Below are 20,644 nucleotides of genomic sequence, written 5' to 3'. Positions count from 1 at the left end.
AGTGTTTAACTGGAGTCTTTAGCCTTACATAGAAGCTGATATAGTGAGTACAGTAATAGGAACTATAAACTGTAAGCAGAGAGGTTGCTGGGATGATGAGACGAATATTTGGAATGCTTCCATTTTCTCAGGACAATAAGCAGTTTAACCGGGAATGAGAAAGAGGGATTAGACGTGTGAGGAGAAAGAATAGTTGTGACCTATTTATCAAGATAAGGAAAGAGTTTGTGGTCAGGGAAATGAAGGGTTGCTAATATACTAGCTATCTACTTGAGATTATCGATTAAAGTGAATTTTTTTTTCTTTTTATGACCCAAGACTTTGTGCATGCTGGGCAAGCGGTCAAGCACTGACCTGTACTCCCAGCCTAGTATGAGTGAATTTGAAGTTTTCTCAAATCACTTTTAGCCATGCAAGAGCAGAACAGATCAAGTGTCTGCTTTAACTAGCGCCAAGGTTTTGGTAGTCAAATAAGGAAAGGGAAAAGAGGTAGTTGCATAGAAGAAATATCCAATAAGGGATTTTTGATTTTTTTTTTTGATGGATCATGGAATCTAACTTGCACAAAGAAGAAAATGAGAGAACGGCAAAGGGTACATATTTCTGACAAGTTGGAGATCAATGGACTGTATAGGTATTGTCAGATTATATTATTCTTGGAGTGTTGATAATACACAGGTAATTTTAGAGCGAATGATGGTAAAAATGTTTGAATGAAGAGCGTGAAGTTTTTCTTAACAATAACTTATAAGAAATGATACTGATACTATGTGGTTAAGGTAGAATGAGGAGCAAGATACCTGGAGAATACAGTGTCAGGATTCTGTGAGGCTAGGCTGTGAGGATACCAATGCCATAATGAATTATGACAAGAATAGTGTTAGAAAGTGACCAAAATATTAGAATTTAAATCTTGAATAACCCATGAAGAGAGACTTAAGGTTCTTGGAGTGACCACAATATGGAGAAGTAGCAGGTTGGTTTTAAGGAGGAAGGAAGTGAAAATAGACATTTGAATCCACTCAAGGTCAGGAGTAGAATGGAGTGGGGAAGGAAGGCAGAAGTGGCGTCCTTAGAGGAGAGGGAAGAATTCAGTGAAAAGAAGGTGAAGAAGAGATTACTAATAGAGTAATTTATCTCACAGTAGATTTTGAATTTTAACACACATAGTAGAAGAGTTTCAGCTGTTAAGAAGGAATTGAAAATGCAGTTTTAAAAAAAGAGAATTTATAGAACTACACATTTGTGAGAAAACAAATATCAGGAATAACTTTCTGTATTAAAAATTTCATACATGTGACAACTCAGTTTGTCAATCAAATATCTTCTAGTAAAATGGTAACCATAAGAGAACTAATTTTACTTAAGAGACTAACAGAAAGCACATGTCTAAACAAAACATAAGAATATTCAATGCATAACTTATTATTATCAAATTAAAATTTGCCCCAAAAAGTTTGGTCTGAAGTTCTTCTAAAAACATGTGACTAGATATTTTTTCAGAACAGATCATTAATTTCATAAAGTAAGATAAAATAATTCATTGACCCATATATTTATATTTGAGATCAGGGAATCTGATATATTAAATAGCACCCAGGAAATGATCTAATTAACAATCATGATTTAGAAAGTTTGACATTTCATGACGAAAGATTATTTTGTGGCGTGGGACAGAGGCAGTCATAAACAGTGTGGGCTACAAGGAGAAAGAGAGGTGAATGTGGAGAGTCAGAACTGAGGACTTCTGACTCCAGGAATTTAACTGGTAGCCCTAGCCCCTCTTTTAAAAAGGAAGAAACAGCATCTCATTTCCACAAAGAACAGCAGAGTCCCTCAGACATGCCTCCCTTCCACGTCCAGATTTGCCCTACCATGTTTATTATGTGGGTAAAAAGGAATAGGCCAGGATTTTAAGGCAGTGAGAAAGATGACATTAAATGGGGACAGTGTGCAAGTGACTACCAGCAAGATGGATAGCTGATTTAAACTGAGAGGAGCATCAACAGTAGAGAGCATGTCCTCTACACACCTGTCACTCATGTATCATAAGTGCTGTGATCACCACCATGAGATTCTCAAGCTATGCTGAGCACCAAGATCGCATCTGTCCTAGGCCTGCCATGAACCATGCTAAACTAATGGGCTCATTAGTCATACCTGTGCTTAGAGAATAATAAAGGCATGGTGTCTGTTGCCTCTGACCTGTAAAGATTACTTTTACAAAGGAATGTATCTGTGACTCTGAAAAATGTCAACCTTACTCTCACCTAATACATCAAACTGTGGTACAGTTCATATATATTAGAAATGTACTAACAATATAAGGAACTGCTTATTTCACATACACATTAAAAAGAAGACTCACATAGTCTAATACATTTTTTCTAAAAATAAATGTCTAGTCTCTCTGTTTCTTATCTTACCCTTCTTCGTCATACCTGCTAACTTGTCACATGAATATAATCACTAAAACATATCGGGCTCCCTTTAGGATTCCTAAATTACCCTGTGTTTGGTAGGATTTTGAATTAGCTTGCTTGTTATTATGAGATGCATGTGCTCAGCTAAATAAAGCCATAAGACAAACAAGTTTGAGGTAACTAGACAGTGTTGATTGTACCAACACAAAGCACTTGACTTTCGTGATTAATTCCACATTGATGAGTACACATGCCATTGTACAAAACAGAGCATCATAGTGGGAGAAAAAAAGAGTCTAAGATCCCCTGTGACCACAGGTATCAATTTGAACACTATTATCTTACCATGAATTATTGGTCTGATGTCTTGGAAAAACTTCAAAATAGCAGCCAATCAAGAATTATGATCTATTTTAGATAGGAACTAAAGTATAAAAGAAAAAAGTAAAATCTAAAAGTCATAATCAATACTGATACCCACTGGGTTAATGAGTGGCTGTCATTACAATAACAATGGAAGAAAAATGGTAAGAAAAGAATCTCTTCAAAGTGTGGTGATTAAGCCTTTAATTCAGAGAACATTTGTGCAGGTGAAATTTATTTTAAAAGTGTGTTTCACGATAGGAACCAGATAAAAGTTCATTTAAGGCTCATTCTCTACATCACACAGACAACTGAACCTTACAAGAGTGTTCATATTGATCTTCAGAGAATGCGAAAGACGCCTGCTTCTCTCCTACGGATCTGTTGCTAAGGGGATGATACTCACTTTCTACTTTCTCGTGGTCCTTTGTCCCTTTTTAAAAGTTTTTATACCTCAACTTGTACCATGTGTACACATACTATGAGACAGACACATTTAATTATACCCTTTTCCCAAACTATTCTACTCTGAAATGTCAGATTCAACACTATCTGTGTGGATATTGTTTGTCAACAGAATTGTTGGGGAAAGGGAGCAGGTTCATAAGGAATTAAAATATGAACAAACCACATTAGTATGATAAATACATAATTTACCCTCCATACCTCAGTTACTCATTTGCAAAATGCAGAATATAATATTTTCCATTATGAACATAAAGAATTTGGCACAGCATCTGTCACATAGCTAAATAAATAAGTCACCTTCCCTTTCTCTACTGCTCTGTGAAGGGAAGAGTGCAGCCCTCACTTAGGCATGGAACTTATGTGGTAGGTTGGCAGTTCTAACATCATCTCCACTATTCTCTCTGGAGATAGTTCTACTCTGTATATAAAAGCTGGACACTGGAGTTCCTAACCATTATCTAACTAAAGAATATTCATGCTTGTTTATAAAGAAGTAAGAGTTTTTAAAATTAATTTCTGAATAATATTTTATTATATGAAAACAAATGAAGAATTGTGCCAGTCACTGTATAATATACGTTTTTGTATGTAATCTTACATATTCCACTTTGTGTGAGTGTGTGTGTGTCTGCATGTGTTGCTAGGGATTAAAGCCAGGGCCTCAAGCATGCTAGGCAAGCATTCTGCCACTGAGCTGCACTCTGGCCATAATCTTATATATTCTTTATAATATTCCTATTAAGGCAGATTTGGGATTATGAAGCAGATATCAATACAAATAAATACCAAGAAATACTGCCCCATCCTGCTGATTAAATGTCATCATTCATGAACACAAGAAATGAATCAAAATAGGCTAATAAAACTTTAGAGATAGGCTATCATATCAGACTTGGTTTATAGCACATTTCTTTTAGCATAGATAACCATGATCTAATTTTTCCCAAGGCAATTTCAGGTAACTAAGCCATAAATCTAAAAGTGTCTGCATCTAAAAACTTCATAATGTCCCTTCATTTAAAAATAAAAAAGACCTCTTCAGAAGTTTTGTGCTATCCATTCGTGCACTGGATAGAAGATTCAATACACATCAACTCTGCATGCTGTGACGGTTCTAGCTACAGAAGGTAGAATGTTTTCTAACACCAAAGCATGTTCCCAGCTGGGAATTTCCAGCTTCACTTTACAGACAATTCTGAGTGCTGCCTGGACACAGGAGGGTGTTATCGGTATGAGTCTTTCTTGATCTACTTACAGAATCAGAATAAAGCCTTAAAACTGGCATATGATCAAAATATCTTTCCTTGTAGTCTGATTTTTTTTAAAATAAATACTATTGCCCTGTTGCTAGAGTGACTAAGTATTCAGTTGATTGGCACTATCCCACATTATCTTCTGGGTGTTTTGTTGGATGGGGGCAGCAGGTCTCAGAGGGTCACCTTTCCATGTGTCAGTGCAGTCCTATCCATCTTTATTGAGCTGCAGGGTTTTGAGAGAGAGAGGCTATAGTTTTAAATGAGAAGGATGGAAAGAATGACAGACCACTCTCATACTTATTACTTGACCTTCTAATAGAAATCAAATTTGACATAGTACAAAGTGAATGAGAATGTTATGGGTTGAAATGCATAACATCCTAAATTCATTTACTGAAGTCCTAACCCACAGTTCCTCACAATGTGATCTTATTTGCAGATAAGGTCTTTACAGAGGTAACCAAGAAAAAAATGCACTCACGAAGGTGTTGTCTCACGTAATATGACTACTGTCCTTATTTGAAAAAAAAGGAGAAATTTGGATTCAGACACACACAGGAAAGAAAACATGAAGAAACAGGTGAAAACCTTCCTGGAATGCGTCCTTTCCCTTGGAAGGAACCAACAATGCCAACCCCTTGATTTCTAACCTCTAGCCTTCCAGAAATGTGAGACAAAAATTTTTGTTGTTTAAGCAATCCAATGTGTAGTAGTTTGTCACACAAGCCATAGCAAATTAATACAGCGAATAATGTCACACTTATAACAGGAATCTACAAAATACAGCTATGCACCAAGTCCAGAGTGTAGATTCCATGAGCTAAGAATGTGTTTTTAAACGTTTTCAGTAGTTAAAAATGTGTGATGTGTTTTGTCTTCTTTTTAAGATGCATACATGACATCTAAATTTTGTCCCTTACCCTGCAAAGCTAAAATATTTATGACCTGGCCCTTTACAGAAAATATTTGCTGACCTCTATCCTAGAAAAGAATCAAACTGAGTTCAATTCTAACTTCAAAAATTATTGAAAGTCTGGCTAAACTTGTTGAGCTTCCCTATTGTTAATTTTTATGAAATCACAAAATTAATGTTAAAAAATAAAATACTGAGAAAGAATGCAAAAAATTTAAAATATGGAAAGGCCCATAAACATGTAATTATAGTGGATTTTTCTGAAATAGCAATAAAATAATACATATACCATATTTTTGAAATGTAGAGTCTCATTCAATAAATCTCCTAGACTCATAAATTCTTTGATGTTTTAGATAGAACACAAAGATATTGAAAGCAGAATTTTAGAGAAAAATTGCCATCAGATATCTTACCATTCTGTTTGAGTGTCTTGGTCAAAATATTTTTAGACAGATGCTGGATGACTTAGATATAATTGGAACTGTAACTTTGAGCACAGAGACTTTCTTAACAAAAGAAAGTAGCAATATTCTGGATCATGTAGTTTTGACAGAATTTCACACTTAATAAATTCTTCTCTATAATGAGACCAAATGTTAACACTCTCTCTATAAATGTCTTTTTATGCCTATGCTTAAAACATCTCTCTACAAAAGGAAGCATTTCATTCATTCATGTGTGCATTTAAATAAACATTATCAAGTAGTGATGATGTGAGATCCAGTGCTAGATACTTAGACTATAAGACGTGCAATGAACACTTTCAGTACAATGTAGAGTACATTAGAGTAACTATAGAACAAGGACGCATATGATGAAGTGGGGTTTCATGAAAACAAATGTACATTTTGCGACAAGAACTGCATTTGACACCCAGGTTACAGGAATAAGGACTTCATTCTTATTCTTGGATATGTAACACTGGCTTCAGAAAGAGACAGACACAGTTCTCAAAATGCCACTCCTAGGGATCTACCCAAAGGAATGCGACTCAGGTATTACAAAGGCACCTGCACGACCTTGTTTATTGCAGTGCTATTCACAAAAGCCAAGTTATGGAAACAGCCAAGATGCCCCACTACTGATGAATGGATTGAGAAAATGTGGTATTTATACACAATGGAATTTTATTCAGCCACAAAGAAGAATGACGTTTTGTTATTTGCAAGTAAATGGATGAGTGGAGAACATCATCTTAAACGAAGCTAGCCAGGTTCAGAAGGTTAAAAATCACATGCTCTCCCTCATATGTGGTTTAAAGACCGAAAACAAATGCAGTAATATTACTGGACATGGGTCACACACTAAGGGGAGAACACAAATGGGAGGAATAGGGAAAGGGAAGGAAACCTAAAACTTGAATGTGGTTGATGTGCTCACTGTAGAGGAAGGAATATAGTAATCTTAAACTGTCAGAGGCCACTATGGGAAAGTGATCAGGAAGTAGTGAAGAGGTTTGGTAGAGATGAACCAGTGTGGGTTGCAATACACATGTGCATGGAAGCAATGCCAGGAATCTCTCTGTATAGCCTTTTTTATCTCAAACTAGCAGAAATGCTATGTTTTTCTCATTATTGCTTATGTTTTCTCTTCAACAAAATCGGAGAACAAGAGGGTGGAGCAGGGTCTTCCTGGAAACGGGGTGGGGGAGAAGTAGCCTAAACAATGTATGCACATGTGAATAAATATAAAAATGATAAAATAAAAATATGGTAAATTATATACAACTGACATACACTCAGTACACAGAGAAGGGACACTGACCCTACCACGAGGTTTTGAGGAAAGTTCACAGAGGAGACAAAGCCTGTCATGAATCTGTAAGGATGAGTAAGAGTTATGAAGGAAGGCAGAATTAATATTCAGGTTGAATAAGGGATTCCAGGCAAGCAAAGGCACAGAGTAGCATAGAACAGGTTTTTGGTGACACAGGGCAGCAACAAAGTATAATTGGTGAGACTGGGCAAGGAAAAGGATAAGATAAATCTCTGGGGTACAAGCTAGAATGCCCAGAATTGGAACAGAAGGAGAGAGTGGGTAGAGAGAGTTGGTAATTCCATAGATTAAGTATGCTAAGAGGTAAGTAGGGACTCAGGCAGTTCAGATTTGTTTTGGTCTTGGTGATTGGCTCAGGATATATGGATGACCTGGCCTGTCCAATCCCCATGATGTTCAGAGATCCTGCAGAAATTTCCTTCTCCAAATTGGACTTAAGCCTTAATTTATGCAGGATGGAGAGTGGACTGCAGTAATTAGAGGAGAATCAAGACTATGAAAATACCACAAAGAGAAAATGGGAATTGAATATCATTCCATACATCCACATCCAAATTCTTAGCTAACTATGAACTTCTAAGTTATGCAAATGACACACACCTTTAAGTACTATAAGCAAGTTTTAATGTGTGTTTTATGTCACAATCTAAAGAGGCAGTAATTATCACTGTAACTGGTAATTACTAATATTTCATCTATTCTGTCAGTATAAAAGTAAGGAAAACAGAGTTAAATAACTTTCCAGGGTCATATAAACAGTTGGTGGCATTAAGGGGATGAGAAGCTGGGAATCCTAACTCAGACTCTTTTCATAACCAATTGTGATGAAGTGTATCTCCAAACACTATATTTGTCTCCAAATGTATACTGATTATAGTGATTTACAAACTGATGCTCAGTGGTATATGGGGAGAATATAGGGTAAACAATAGTCCTCATTAGATGGACTCATACCTGGTTGCCAGCATAATAGGCTCCAACTTGGGGATCACCCTATGTTCATTTAATCACCCTAAGTTCAACCTTCAACTGTACTGCCTTGAAGGGGATTACGGTAGCTCTGGTGAGGCCCTTGGTAGTTCTCTAGAAAGGGTTGTTGTAAAACTCTGAGCCTGGCCTAACTCAGCTTTCTGATTACCTATGTCATGATTCAGTCTCTTGTATGTTTCTATCATTATCATCAGCCATGAGGTGATACAATCAAGAGGGCCGTCACCAACACTGAGTGGATCCAGGCACCATGCTGGTCATTTAGTCAGACACCAGTGACAAACACCAGTAATTCTAGCTATTGGGAGGCAGAGATTGGGAAGAGTACAGTTCAAGGTCAGCTTGGGCAAAAAGTTCACAAGACCCCATTTGGACCATAAAAACAGGGTGCAGTATGTGTGCGTGTCATGCCAGCTACAGGGGAGGCTGAGCTCAGGAGGATTGTGGTTCAATGTTAGCCTGGGAACAAAGTTTGTGAGACTGCAACTGAACAGGAAAAGATGGGTGTGGTGGGATGGGCCTGTCATTCCAGCTATGGGAGAAAGCATAAATAGGAAGAACCCTATTCAGGCTAGCCCAGGCATAAATGCAAGACACTATCTCAAAAATAACCAGAGCAAAAGGGCTAGGGCTTGGCTCAAGCCCCCTGTGAGCTAAATAAGCCTCTTTAATTAGAAAGGTAGTCACTTCAGATACTTCATTACTACATTCAAAAAATGATTACTATATACACTGCTTATACAGTAAAACCCAAACTGTGAAAATATGGAGGATGGGCAAGCCTGGGAGGAAATAGGTTAATGCAATGTCCTTGGTTGTCTTTGGGATGGGGGGTTATGGATTGTTTTTAGATTTTCTTTTATACTTTTGTATATTCTGTGAATTTTTTTAGCAATCACAGAGAAGTTTTATAATAAAAACTACTTCAGAAAATAAGCTCTTATATACAATGAAAACACTCATTTGCATTTTATCTGTAAAAACAAATGGAAGTTCTGTTAAGGCTTTAAGAATCTAGCCTATTACAAAAACCTTCAACCATTTCAAACATTAATTAAATCAAGCAAGATGTATACATATAAATAGAGCACTCAAGACTCCAGTAAGTAAGTCCATGCCACCTACTCTGTGCGGCCAGAGTGAGGGAGATGCAGAATTTCCCATCTGCCAGCCGGAAGCTCTCAATTTAATGATCCCAAGTTGATGTCTTACCCTACTAGTTAAGACTATTAAAAGTAGAATTCAATCCTAGTTCTTGATGGCAAAAACCCCAAGTGTTTCATGTATACATGCAATTCATTAAATCAAATTAAACGAATTAGCCAACACAGTCTCTCCTGATTTGTTGCTCTTCATTAAGCACATGATATTAAAGGTTTAAACTGCTTTTCTCTTCATATAAGTACTCTTTTAGTAATCAAGCATACTTTAAGCAGGCCTCTTCCTTTCCCATTTTTTCTGTTTTGTCTTTGAGCCTCTTAGAAATAGTTATTTCAGCAAAAATTACATTTTAAGACAATGACATTTAAATACACAGGCCAGGCATAGTGGCTCAAGCCTAAAATCCCAATATTAGGGAAATATAGCCCAAGGCCAGTCTGAGCTACAAATGGAGACTTTATCTCAATAAAAAAAAAATAATAAATGAATGAAAAATAAAAGAATAAGTGATAAAGCACAGCTAAATTGCTTTACTGACATAACAAGCTAGATAGCCATTCAAAGCTCCAAAACACATGAAAAACTGTTTCATCCTTTGCATTTTTAGATATATTGACAATCTTCAGTAGAAATTAAGTATGATTACATAATGGATTAACTTGCCAAAAATTTTGAAGCTGAATAAAACAAAAACTGTTCATATTCTGTAGCTATGTTTAGACCAACAGGGAAAAATTATTTACAAAATCAGAAAATGTCATCAAGCATGATAAAAAACTTCTATCTAAATTAATGTTATGAACAACAATAAGAACGCAGAAACTGGGTTTGAGTCTTGTGGTACCATTTTTTAATAAAGTATCTACAACTAAGTTACTTGATTAAGAACTCTGTCCTACCAAATGGTAGTATTAAAACCTGTTACAGGGCTGTTGCAAAGGGAAAGTGATATGTTTAAGTAATATAGTATGCTAGTAACACATACCAGGTTATCAATGTTAATGGCTACTATAGCTATTTTTATTATAACAACCTTGACTTCCTTTTCCTCCTTCTCTTCATGACCATCTTAAGATTCATTTGCAAATCATACTGGAAACAGACAAGGGAAAATTCTTTATAAACGAGTACTGGGGCTATCTTTTCTATTGGGAAATTTTTTTCTATAATGATGAAGTTAAATTTGGCCAAGTTTAATATTAGGACTATTTCTTTTTTTTGAGATAGGGTTTGATTATGTAACCCAGTCTGGTTTCCAACTTGCAAACTTCCTGCCCCAGCAGGAAGTGCTGGGATTATAGGCAGGTACCACCATATCTGGCCTAAGACTAGTCTTTTGAAGAGCTCATAGTAGCATTGAGAATGACCTGTATGTATGTTTTATATTTCTGAACAATACTGAAAATATTCCAGTAGAAAAATATATAACTTGGGCTATTTGCACAGTCTAAGCACTCTACAAATCTCAACGGCATTATAGGTTTTAATCAACACTATTCTAACATCCATCAAATGTAAGACCCTTGAATAGAGGGTCCCCAGGAGTGAGCACAGTGTTGGCAAGAGAGTAGGTTCTCAGTATATGTGCGGTACGAATTAATTCTAGAAGGGGCACTACCTCGATGATAGGAAGTTTATAAGGTTGTTCACCATGGGGTTAGTTTCCTCTGACGATTGCAGAGAAATTCAGCCTGAGCTCATCAGTATGCAGTGGTGAGCTGAGTGCCCAGTGGAAGATGAGAAGGCATCAAATAATACATTTTTACTTCCCTTATTGTTGTCATTGGACTGTCTACTCAGAGTAAACAACTGTGTGCAAAAGGCAGACCATCTGACTATGAAATAAATTATATTTACTTTACCTATTTCCATCTCAGCCTGTTAATCTTTTTTTGTGTTTGACTTTAATTACCTAGAAGGCTGTGAGATAATGAAGGAAATACTTAAGATATGGGTATAGCCTGCTTTTGTGATGAGGCTGAAACAAAGCAACAAAGAAGAGAATAAATGATTTGAGTATGTGCAGACTAGTGGCAACCTAACAAAGCTGACTTCTGAGATATTTGCTTGGCATCTCAGGAGAAATCTGTTGGATTTAATTTCTCTGTTTGGAAGAGGCATGGGAACACAAAGGCTTTCTACCCTTACAAGTGACTTCCCACCTGGCTTTATGAGAATTTTCGATGACTAACATTACAATGGCAGTGAAATTCTCCGCACATTGCAAACAATTGTAGATTTACAAAGGTAGTGTAACTATAACTTTAGACCTTGTCTTCTTTCTATGTATAAAGAATTATAATGACTAATAAACTGGGATGCATGTATACCCAAAACAACCTTCACTGCCTTGTGTAAATCCTTTTATCAGGTGTGATTTCAGCATCTGGACTGTTGTTCATAAATCAAAAGAATTCAGTAGGTTGTAAAATTCAAATAAAACAGTTTCTATGAGATAGTTTACTTTTACATCTTTCAAAAATCATGATTAACCTTGCAAAGATCAGGTTTTTTAAAAGGAATGAATGGTTCAATCAAATATTTTAACTGAAATTAGCAGTCATTATATTTAAGTATACAGTTTAGATAACAATGAGATAAGCAATCCAAAACCAACCTGGGAAAGATATCTTTGTTGCTGTGGTTTGTGAAATATGTTCCTCACTCTCAGTGATGATTAACCTGACTTTATAGAGAAGTAAAGAGGTTTGGGATTATCGAAGAAGAGGAGGGCAGAACAGGTCTTGCCTGGGGCGGGGAGTGGCAAAAGTGGGGGGGTGGGGTGAGTAGATAGGGAAAGGGTGTGAGATGGTGAATACAGTGTAAATACTGTGTACACATGTATGTTAAAAGAAAAATGGTACCTGTTGAAACTGTTCTAGGAATGGGGAGAGAGGGAGATAAAGGAGAATGGTGTAAGGGATGACATTCTATTGTAAGAACTTTTGTAAATGTCACATGTACCCATACCCAGCACAACAGTAATAAAAAAAGAGATTCAAAATAGTAAATCCCAAATATTTCCCCTCTCTGCCATACTAATATTGACAGCATGTTTTCTGTTTCAGAGAGAAAATTATCTCTCCTCTCAGCCAACTTCTCACTATGTATGTGGTGTTAGTCTGTGCAGGCCTCTGTAATAAAATACCACAGACTGAATGGCTTACAAACAACACAGATTTATTTTCAGTTCTGGAGGCAGGGACATCAGAAATCAAGGTGCCAGCAGATGTGGTGTCTGGTGATGTCTTGCTCCCTGCTTCATACACTGCCATCTTCCTGCTACAACCTCACATGTGGAAGGGGGTCAGGAATACTCTGGAGGACTCTTTACAAGGGTACCAAATCCTTTCATAAGGGTTCTGCTCTTGAGATCTAATCACCTCCCAAGCTCCACCTCAAAATATCATCACAATGGGGACAAGTTTCAACATGGGATTTGGAAGGGAGTACAGGTATTATGTGTACAGTAGTCCCATAATCTCTTTTTAGATTCTTTTAATATCTCAAGTAAGGATGATTTCCTCATTTTGTCTACAAATTCACTTTGTATGACTGCTCAAATTTTCTAATCCCCCAAAGAGAGGAAACAGCAATAAAGTAGTCACCATCCTATCCCTTGTGTTCACACTGTCTGACACCTTTCCTTGCTCTACTGTTACTTTCATGAAGATCACCTGCTTTTCATTGTTTCTACTCCTAACCTCCCATTTTCTTCTCACCTTTTTATAACCTACCATGCTCCTTCAACACTTCACTGAAACGATGTTTGATGAGGTCACTAATAAGTAACTTCACTTTTCCTTGGAATTTGACGTTGCTCTCCATCCCTTCTGCTCTACATTTCCAAAATATCAGTTAACCCAATCTTTGTCTTAGAGTGGATGTCTCCATCTCTTCAATGGCTAATCTTCCTTTATTTATTTTTCAGATGTCAATTTGCTCTCACTCCACATCAGAGACACAACTGTGTTCTAAGTGTACACAGTGCTGATTCACATGGTGATTAAACACAGTTTGATGAGTTGCTGCTAAAATAAACTTGGAGATTGTTTCCCCACAGTCACTCATACCTGGTGGGCAGTTTCTCTTGACCAGTGGCATTTCACTCTGAACAGGCATATCATCACTAGCTAGCTGTACTCTGAGAACTTTACATGAATGTAAGGATGATTTGTGCCATGCTTAACTCTATCTATTGGTCTCATAAACAGCCACTAGGAGAGTTGTCAATTTTAAAAATTCAGGAGAGTTCTCATAGCCTCTTTGCTTTACTGGTTTGTTTCAAAAGGGTTACTTTAAATGGCTTGGCAATCCTTGGCCTTCTTTTCCAGATTTGTGCATATCCAGTGGTAGCAACCTCTAATGTGGAAGGTGATGCCCCCATACGCTGCTCTTTTTTTTTTTTTTGTACTGGAGTTTGAACTCAGGGCCTACACCTTGAACCACTCCACCAGCCCTGTTTTGTGTTGGGTATTTTCAAGATAGGGTCCCATGAACAATTTGCCCAGGCTGGCTTTGAACTGCGATTGTCTTGTTCTCTGCCTCCTGAGTAGCTAGGATTATAGGTGTGAGCCACCAGCACCCCACTTGCTCTGTTTACTGTGTTTACTGGTTGCAAGCCAGAGTCCTCACTAGACATCAAATTTGCTGATAACTTGGCTATGAACTTTTATCCTCCAGAATAGTGGTATTTTGTGATGGCCACCAAGCAATACACATTGATAAAACTCAAGGTCTACCAGAAGTAAATGGTGTCTCCAAACTCCGTCCCTATGGCTATTCTTCAGTTAAGTACTCAACTTTTCGCTGGACATCTACTGTCACTTCATAGTCACTATAACTGTGTTCATCAGCCCTCTCCAATATTCTGACATTGAGTGGGAGAGTTCATTTTAAAACACAATGATTAGAGCACATGTTTTTGCTCTGAAATAATAAAGACCTGATTACTGTTAGCAAAGTAGCTCCAAACATTCTAGAATGGTGCACCATTGCTTATTTCTTGTTATTGCCATCCACATTTCCAGAACACTGGCAGAATCCTATGAAGGGTTCCCTATAGCAATTTTTTATATGCCTCTATGTTCTTATTCTAATACTTCTTTTGATTTCTCCCAAGGTATGTGTCGAACAGCTAGCTTATTTTTTTCCTAACTTTTTTTTTTTTTTGGTGATATTTGGGATTGAACTCAGGGCATGCCAGGCAGGCTCTAGCAGTTGGGCCATGCCCTCACCCTTTTGTGCATTAGTTATTTTTCTGATAAGTCCTCATATTTTCCCCCAGGACTGCAGTTCTGTTACCTATGCTTCCTGCATAGCTGGGATTACAGATCTAAGTTACCACACCCAGTTTATTTGTTGAGATGCGGTCTTGCTAACTTTTTATCTGGGCAGTCTTGAACCGGGATCCTCCTGATTTCCACCTCCTAAGTAGCTGGGATTATAGCTGTGAGCCAATGAACCCAACACCATCTTATGCTTTTTAAAAGGTCCTATTTAAATGACTCTGCCTCACTGTTCTAACCAATTGGCTCTTTGCTGTTTTGCAAATGCATTCTGTTTATGTAGTTTTTAGAAAGAAAATCATGGAGGGTATTTTTGGATTTTGATTTTTAAGTTTTCTTATTAGTGAACTATTTATTCTAAGTCTTACTAATTTGGTGAAATGAATTGATCACTAATGACTTTCATATTATTTAAAGGAACTTTAAGGTAGTTGGGAAACCAACTTTACTACTTAGCTACACGATCACGAGTAAGTCACTTAACATCTCTGAATTTTCTTTCTATATAGTTTATTTATTTATTATGTTTTCTTTGAGACCAACTGACCTGGAACTTACTATGTAGCCCAGGCTGTGCTTGAACTTACAATGTTCCTGCTTCATTCCCCAGAGTTCTGGGATTATAGTTGTGAACTCCCATGCCTGACTGAATTTTCATTATTATATCTATTAAACAAAGCTTTAGAACAGATGAGTGTTTTGTTTTTAATTGGATTTTTTTTAAGAAACACATTGTCAAAATTTTACTTGTTAGTACCTGTACACAATCTGAGCATAATAGGTATTTACTTATCATTTGTTGATGACCAAATTAATTTTTAGAATTCATGCAGTAACAGATCAGCATCTTAAACTTAGAATACCAAATATCATTTCATGAGAAAAAGGACACTGGAATAAATAGTAAGAAGTTCTGGTGCTCTATCGTACAGTTGGTTAACCATAGATAACAATAACATACTGTGTATTTCAAAAAGCCAGAGGAAAGGATCTTGAATGTTTTATTAGTCTGTATGATGTCTGAGAGGTCTTTAAATGGTATGACAATTTTTGATGTGTTTAATCATTTTCTTTTTAAAGTCACATTTCTATATTTTATAAGCTGCTATAATAATTTTAGCAATTTATATGACAGATATTTATTGAGTTGCTACAGTGTGACAGGTGTTGGGGACACAAAGATTAGACATTATCCTACATTCCACGTCTCATATGAGTGGAAGAGACATGTAAATGCATAACTACTAGTGTAACTGTGCAACAGGAAAATGAATACCATGCTGCAGGAACATCGGGAAGGTGAGCTTGAAACTGAGCAGAGAGGATGCTATGAAAGAGGTTTTAGCCTTTTTAATGCTATAAAATCTGGGTTGTGTGTGTGTGTGTGTGTGTGTGTGTGTGTGTGTGTGTGTGTGTGTAGTAGAATAAAATCTCCCCACTGGCATTCTTTGGTAGGTACCTCTTACTATGTAAAATTTAAAATGCTTGGATTAAATTGGCAGAGAACAAGCTTTTAAATGATCTCAATTACAGTGATTTCCTTGTGTTAAGTACAAATGAACAAAAAGGTATTACCTGTTATTTGGTATAGACTTCAAAATTAAGAAAAAGTTTTAAAACAGTAATAGATATTTTTAAATTAACAGAAAGATGTATGCAACTGCAATATTTAATACCATGCATTTTAAAATGATATATATCCTGATTCATTTCCCAAAAGTAAGAATTGATAGTCCTTTAAATTTATCCACAATAAAAGGGAAACCTGCACCTCTGCTAATGTGAGGGACTATTTTATGATGTTAGTGCTATGTAACTTATACAAGTGAGTAACTGGTGTTTTGAATCCTTCAACTACAGAATTCCCTTAAAAATCTTTTACATAATATTCAAATGCTGAATCTTACACACAATTTACTTCAGTTGCAACAAGTCATTATTTGACTTAACTCACAGACAGTATCATTGGTATATTTTAACAATTTGATGTTCTCTTTCCCTTGGTAAGCACAGCTAATAAGGAAAATAGGAACTTAAAACTGTCACTCTTTATGTTTAAGTTTATGCTACATGTTTCTGTTATGGTAGGCGTGACATCTATTTGGTCATTTTAAGACAGTGATCCTTGAACTTCAACACACATGAGAATCATTCAGAGGGCTGGATAAAGCTAGCTGGGCCCTGATTCTTTCAAGTCTTGGATGGATCCAAGAATTTGCTTTTCTGGCACAGTCTCAATTGCTGTTGCTGGTTTAGGTACCACACTTTGGAAACCAATGCTTTCTGATTACTGCCTGTTTAGATTTCTCCACTGGTCTGAGGTTTCTCAGCCAGAGTCCAGTATGGATTCTTAGAAGACAAGAACAGGTTATTCCAATTGGCCCCAAACTAAAGTCACATTTCTGTTGATTTCTAAGTTCTGCCATCACAACCTTATTTATCAAAGATCATCAGATTTGTCCTCCTTTAATGTTTTCTACTGTCAAGTTTCAAAGGAATACGTTTGAAGAAGAGTTCAGACTAAGGAGAGAACAAAGCTTTCCCCAAGCTATTTGTAACACACTACACACACACACACACACACACACACACACACACACACACAAACACATTCTATAATGACTGGGAGACTACAATATACATACATATATATATATATATATATACATATATATATATATACATATATATATATATAGGTTGACAGTTAAGAGTCTTCTGCCCAATGTAAGTTAAGATATTGATAGCATGTGAGCTAGGAGAAACTAAATACTGGCCTCTGGACACCCTGAATTGTACACAGTTCTTATTTCAGAATAAGGATACATTAGGTTTTAACTTGTCCTTCACAGAATTACTGAATTAAAGAACTATTCTAAAGTATTGATAAATAATTTATGGAAATGGGTAATCCTTTTTGGTGCAATGAAGCAAAAATTCTAAGAGTAAAGGGAGCAAAATCAGGTCAGGAATATATTTAACATTATTTTACAAAGAACAGTGTTCTCAAATAGTGATGATTCTGACAAAATCAGCAGAATAACTTCTGGCAAAAATAGTAACTAGTATATGAAACACACACACACCCCTACCTTTAAGCAATTTGAGAGAATAGAGAGGCAGAAATTAGCCTAAGGAAGAGTTTATGTTTTCAACAACACCCTCAAGTAAAACATGAGCTTTGTATCTGATGATGTGAAATATGTTTTTATTCTTATGTAATTAGTTTCCAGATAAATCTAAGGTATGTGAATTAAAAAAATATTATCAAGGTTCCTTTCAAATGAGGAAAATAAATCAATGTCTATAAGCTTGCTTTTACAAATATTAAAATTTTAAGTCTTCCTCCCAACACATTTTTTCAGTATTACTGAGTAGCTGAAATGAAATCCTTAGTGGCAAATGAAATCCTTCAGTTTTAAAATATTCCAAAATAATAATTATGTTAAAAGTAAAAGTCCTTTAGTTTGTACTGTAAAACTCTTGTGACTTTACTTATGAAATCACTTTATAAACCTCTCACCATGATATGTGCTAATGGAGTTACCTGTCTGCATCCACTGTCACATCATGAACGCCTCTCTGGACAACATCCCTGGAAGATGCTGTGTCGGGGACTCGGTTTAGACTTCTAGTATATAGGTTGAGCCCTCCGTCTGTCATATACCTGAAAAGAAACGTCTAATTAATCAACAGAAAATTAAATGACATCATTTGTATGATTTACCTTAGTGAATTTCATAATTCTTCAGGGGCCGGCAGAGCAGCTCAAGAGTAGAGCACCTACCTAGCTAGAGGGAAGCCCTGAGTTCAAACCCCTGCACTGCCAAAAAAAATTACTTGGAATAAACCCTATGAGTATTTTTTTTCTGTATAAACATTATATTAGTTAGGAAGAAGTAAAATTTCTTTTCAATTTCGTTAGGAAATCAATATTTCTTAACGTAACAAGAACCTAGCCCATTATAAAACCCAGTTTTCACTTGTCACCAATATTCTGAACAATCTTATAGTTAACTTTTACTAAATAAAAGCAAAATAACTTCATTTTCCTATGTCATTTTGAAAGGCTGAAGGTAATAGAATGAATGGGACATTACTGAACTTTAATGTATTCATTAAGAGAATTATGCTACAATTGGTCACTATCATAAAATAATAAGCAAGATGAACTAAATGTTCGATGTTTTGCCAGGACCTATTCTAAATACTTCATGTGTAAAAAGATTATTATCTCCATTTTAGAGATGAGGAATGTAAGTGCTCAAATGTTGAGTACACATGGTCACTCAACCAACCACAGCAGAGCTGAGAAATGATCTAGAAAGTTGGCTCCAGAAACCATGATGGTAACCACCATATCTGAGCTGAAGGGCAACACTATCCTTTCTACTTCCTGTCTTTAAGATCTCCTTGCCATCACCCAACCCATTTACATAGGAGATGGCAGTTCCTGATAGCCAGAATCTTATCAAGTAATATTTTACTGGCTATTAAGATTAAATCAGGTGTCTAATCTCCTACCCTCTTCTGGGCTAATGCAGTTTTTCCCTCTTGAGAATTGGGATTAAGAGATAGTTCATCAGTCCCTTTATGAGGATAAGAATTAAAATTCAGGTGTCCTGGGTATCTATCTTTCACCAAATGCAAAAATTCACCAAAAAAGCTGAGCAGCAAAGTACTATGCACATATCATATTCTCTTTAGGTAGGTACCTATATTCAAAGTTAATATTTCTAGGTCATGACACTCTGCTTTCTCTAGAACGAAACATTAAAGTGCTTCCTGTGCACAGATATACAAATTTCCCATAACCACCTCAGACTACCATAAAATTGATGATTAAGCACCTCCAGTGTTCCCAGGACCATATTTTTATTTTAGATTTTATTGTCATATATTAATTATGCATGGCAAGGAGTTTCATCATGATTTCCACACATGTATATATTGCATATTGATCATCTTCACCCTCTAAGAAAGAGTAATAAAAATTGCTACACGCTATCTGTGCAACTAAAACTCTTGCTACTTTTGTACATGCTAATGTATTCCAGAAAAACACAGGCTCCACCCAGTTATCAGTCTGGATAACAATGTCTTCTTCACTCTCTACCTCCAAACAGTAAGAGACAGAATATGTTCAAACGTGACCCTGCATCACTACACTCTCTTTCTAGAATCCACTGAAAGAAAACTTCAACTTAAATAGAATTTGGCTTGATCCATTTTCTCAATCATCTAATGACAGCCAACTCTACTACCATCACAGCAGTGCTATATATTTTTAAAAAATTTTTGTAGTGAAATATATCATACTTATGCAAGAATATATAATCTATAAAAGTAGACAAAAACTAAAATAACACCAACTATCCTGTACCTTTTACCTGACTTCAAAAATAGAACATTTCTATTATCTGCAATGTCTCTATACTCCCAATCTGCCCCAACACACCCTTCAGAAGTATTCACTGTCCTGGATTCTTTTTCATTTCTTTGTGGTTTTATCACATGGGTATGTATCTTGTAAAATATACTGTTTTGTATCACGTGGTTCTTCACTTTATATAAACTGAGTATCAAGATATGAAATCTTTGTGACTTCCTTCTTTCACTCAAAACTATATTTTTAAAGTCATCTGTCTTAATGTATATAATTGTGTTACTCATTTTAGAGCTATATAGCTCCATTTTACAACTGTACTGTAGTTTTTAATTCACTCGGTTATCATGAACATTTGAGTTGTTTTCATTCTTTTTTGTTGTTTCAAACAGTGATGGCATAAACAGTTATGTACCTTTGTATGTGCTCATAGGCAAAAGCTTATCCAAGGTCTATATTTGAGAGAGGTAAATCATAAAAACATGAGCATATTCAATTTTACTAGTCAATGCCAAACAGGTTTCAAGTAGTTCTGCCACATAAACTTCAACATGCTTATAGATGGGAATGTTCATTGAGAGTTTTGACAATATTTGGTATTTTTATATAAACTTATG

General features: G+C 36.1%; 1 protein-coding gene across 11 annotated transcripts in view; it reads right to left on the bottom strand.

Moving 5' to 3' along the window:
• Positions 1 to 20,644, bottom strand: part of Nav3 (neuron navigator 3) — a 760,451-nt gene that overhangs the window by 115,449 nt on the left and 624,358 nt on the right. For all 11 annotated transcript variants that reach the window (XM_074083986.1, XM_074083987.1, XM_074083985.1 and 8 more), the window contains one exon: positions 18,189 to 18,308. In XM_074083986.1, coding sequence (XP_073940087.1) covers positions 18,189 to 18,308 — 120 coding nt within the window. The remainder of the gene's footprint in view (positions 1 to 18,188; positions 18,309 to 20,644) is intronic.

Source organism: Castor canadensis, chromosome 8 (genome assembly GCF_047511655.1).
Source record: "Castor canadensis chromosome 8, mCasCan1.hap1v2, whole genome shotgun sequence".
NCBI lineage: Eukaryota > Metazoa > Chordata > Mammalia > Rodentia > Castoridae > Castor > Castor canadensis.
The sequence above is the reverse complement of the archived record's forward strand: the minus strand, read 5'-3'. Positions and strand labels throughout refer to the sequence as shown.